Here is a 3,094-nt window from a genome sequence, read left to right as displayed (position 1 = left end):
ATATAATTGATTAATTAAATATGTGCAATAAATATAGTAGTAAATATGATGTTAGTTATTAAAAAAAGTGAGTATTTAAATATTGAAAAAAAACTCTAAATGATCTCTGATCATTACTTCAAAAGATAATATATAAAGTCCTTAACAAAAAAAAATATTTTTTTAGTCCTTAATTTTTATTTTTATGAGATTGAGTAGTCTTTTTGTGAATATTTTTTCGAATAAACCTACATGACATGTTAAACTGTTAATTTATCTATTAAAAACTAACTAAAATTGACAAATTTTTTTGTTAGAAATCTCACTATCTTTTAAGAATAATTGTCAAGACCGTTTAATTTTTTTAATTATTTTTTTAAAATATATTAGCTAAATTTATTGTGTAAAACTAAGAAATATTAGTCATTTTAAAATTATTTTTGCTTATAAAAATTAAATGAAAGTTATATTAATGATTAACTATCACATAAGCATATTCTGAAGAGAGATTATTGACAAAGAGACTAACCAGTCTCAAAAAGTTAAATATCAAAAGTCGAAAAGGGTATTTTTTATAAATCAGTAGCCTCGTAGTCCTTCAAAAAAAATTATTGGCCCGAATGACTATTCATTCTTAAATATTTGGTAAATAAAATTAGTTAAAAATAGTCTGAATTTATTTTATTTATTATTTATTCATTATTACAACAATTAATGAATGTTAAATAAGATTAGTTCTGAATTTTTTTCTGTTTTCCTAACATTGCCGATATGTTCAAACTAAAAAATAATGAGTTTTAAGTGTTAAATATTGCAAAATATATTTTTTATATAAATATATAATGAATATTTTTTTTTTTAAAAAATTGTGCACCAAAATTTTTCTAGTATCATAAATATAGGTATAGACTATTGACAAATTTAGAAAGTTGTTTATGTTTGACCATATTTTTATAATATTTTAACATAGTATTATTGATTAACCATTTCGTAAGTTGTTGAAATAACTTTTTTTTTTTTACGTCCTCCTTTAATTTTTTAATTCCTACATCTTATTTCCTATAATTCCTTCATTATTTACCAATTTATGTTATTTCCAACTAAAAAAAGGGTTAAAGTACAAGGACTAAGTTTACCACTGAAATGCTAGCAAGTTAAATATCTATTCTTGAGAACTTGATTCATGTGCAAGATTTGGTAGTAATAACCTAACTCTCATTATATGGTCGTGTTCAGATCACTTACTGCATACCCTTTGCTCTGGCATCTATATTCTCCACCAACGCAGGAGCAGGACAAGGTTTGATAATCATAACCACTTAAATCATTGAATTTGAAAATTTTTAATTACTATTGATTTGGGATTTGGGATTTACTAAGGAAAAGTCTAGGGGCAGCAGTTTTATCAAATTCTGGCCAGCATGTAACTATCAAAGAAGAGTGAGTCATTGGATGAAATCTCACATTAATCTCACACCATTAAAAGCCTCATTGATGACTATTTGATGACTATAAATCCCAAAAGTTGCTGGCCCTCTAGCATTCCTCTACTATTAATAACGATCATGGTCTCATCCTAAAATGCATAACTTTTTTGTTTATTTTTGTATTAAATATTCAGGTCTATCCCTGGCAGTTCTCAATCTTGCAGTTGTCATACCACAGGTCAGGATCAAATTTCAATTCATATGTTTTTTCTCTTCCTTTCTAATTAATGATTCATTTCATGTGTGTGAATAATTGATTAATTAATCACATGCACATGTATACTTATATGTATACAGATGTTGATGTCTGCTGTTAGTGGACCATGGGACAAATTGTTTGGTGGCAGTAACCTGCCATCTTTCGTGGTTGGTTCCGTAGCGGCTGCAATCAGTGGCATACTGTCCATAATCTTACTGCCCTCTCCGCCGCCGGACGTCAAGGCTGCAATCACCGGAGGAGGCTTTCATTAATTAATTAATCGATGCAACATTTTAGTTATCTATCTCATGTATATAATTGGCAAAAAACAGAATGCTCTTTTAATTTACCTAAAGCTGTTTGCTTAATTAAGATCATTTAGGTTATCCAACCAGATGCTACAAGCAATTACCGATTTTGCTGTATCAACCATATCTATCAAATGATTCAAAAATTTAATTATAATATTTATTTTTTGTCTAATTTAATCTTATTATTTACCAAAGGAATTTTCTAAGAATAATATAATTGTAAAGTGCGTGCTTGCTAAATATTTGATGATTAAATATATGAATTAAAATGCATGGTTATTAACTTACTATGGACCCGAGAAACGGAATGTATGGTTACAAAATAAGTAGAGGAGTGATTTGTTCAATAATAATATTGTTAGAAATATGAGATTAAATTGAAAAAAAAAATATAGTGTATTATTGAGTGCATTTAAATAATATAATGTATAAGGGTATATATAGGTGTTAGAATAATCAAAATAATAAAAGTGTAATATCCTATAATAAATATATAAGTATGTTAAATAATGCTAATTGATCTAATTGATCCTAATTATACTCTAGCATTCCTCTTTAAACTCAAGTGGGAGCTAAAGATACCATCTTGAGTTTTGACACTAGAGTCCGAAAAAGAGTAGAATGATGAGCCTTCGTAAAGATATCAGCAATTTGATCTAGAGTCCCAACAGTTACGAGACGAACAACATCAATAAGAAGGCGTTGTTGGACAAAATGATAATCAATCTCAATGTGTTTGGTGCGTTCATGAAAAATATCAGTATGAGCAATTTGAATAGCACTGCGGTTGTCATAATAAACATCAGTTGGGAACGACTGAGGGACACCCAAGTCTTCGAGAAGCCAACGAATCGAGAAAACCTCATTAGTGGTGTCAACGAGAGCACAGTATTCAGCTTCGGTACTTGATCGTGTAGTGAACATTTATTTTTTGGCTCGTCAGGAAATGAGAGAGTCACTAAGAAACAAACAATAACCAGTAGTAAAATGAAGATTAGTGGGATCACCAGTCCAATCAGCATCTGTGTACGCCTAAAGGGTTAAGGATGAATGGGAAAAAAATGAAGACCATGAAACACACTGCCTTTGATGTAGCGAAAAATGCAAAGAACTACAAC

General features: G+C 29.0%; 1 protein-coding gene across 2 annotated transcripts in view; it reads left to right on the top strand.

The window, feature by feature from the left end:
* Positions 1-2,112, top strand: part of LOC107616666 (sucrose transport protein SUC5-like) — a 4,048-nt gene extending 1,936 nt beyond the window's left edge. Inside the window, exons 2-4 of one of the 2 annotated variants that reach the window (XM_016318619.2) lie at positions 1,216-1,279; positions 1,601-1,644; positions 1,764-2,112. In XM_016318619.2, the coding sequence (XP_016174105.1) occupies positions 1,216-1,279; positions 1,601-1,644; positions 1,764-1,937 (282 nt within the window). In that variant the 3' untranslated portion in view covers positions 1,938-2,112. Of the gene's footprint in view, positions 1-1,215; positions 1,280-1,600; positions 1,645-1,763 lie in introns of those variants that run through there. The other variant, XR_002353579.1, reaches the window with a different exon arrangement.

Source organism: Arachis ipaensis, chromosome B09 (assembly GCF_000816755.2).
Source record: "Arachis ipaensis cultivar K30076 chromosome B09, Araip1.1, whole genome shotgun sequence".
Classification (NCBI taxonomy): Eukaryota; Viridiplantae; Streptophyta; class Magnoliopsida; order Fabales; family Fabaceae; genus Arachis; species Arachis ipaensis.
Note: the sequence above shows the minus strand (reverse complement) of the source record. Positions and strands in the feature narration are given on the sequence as shown.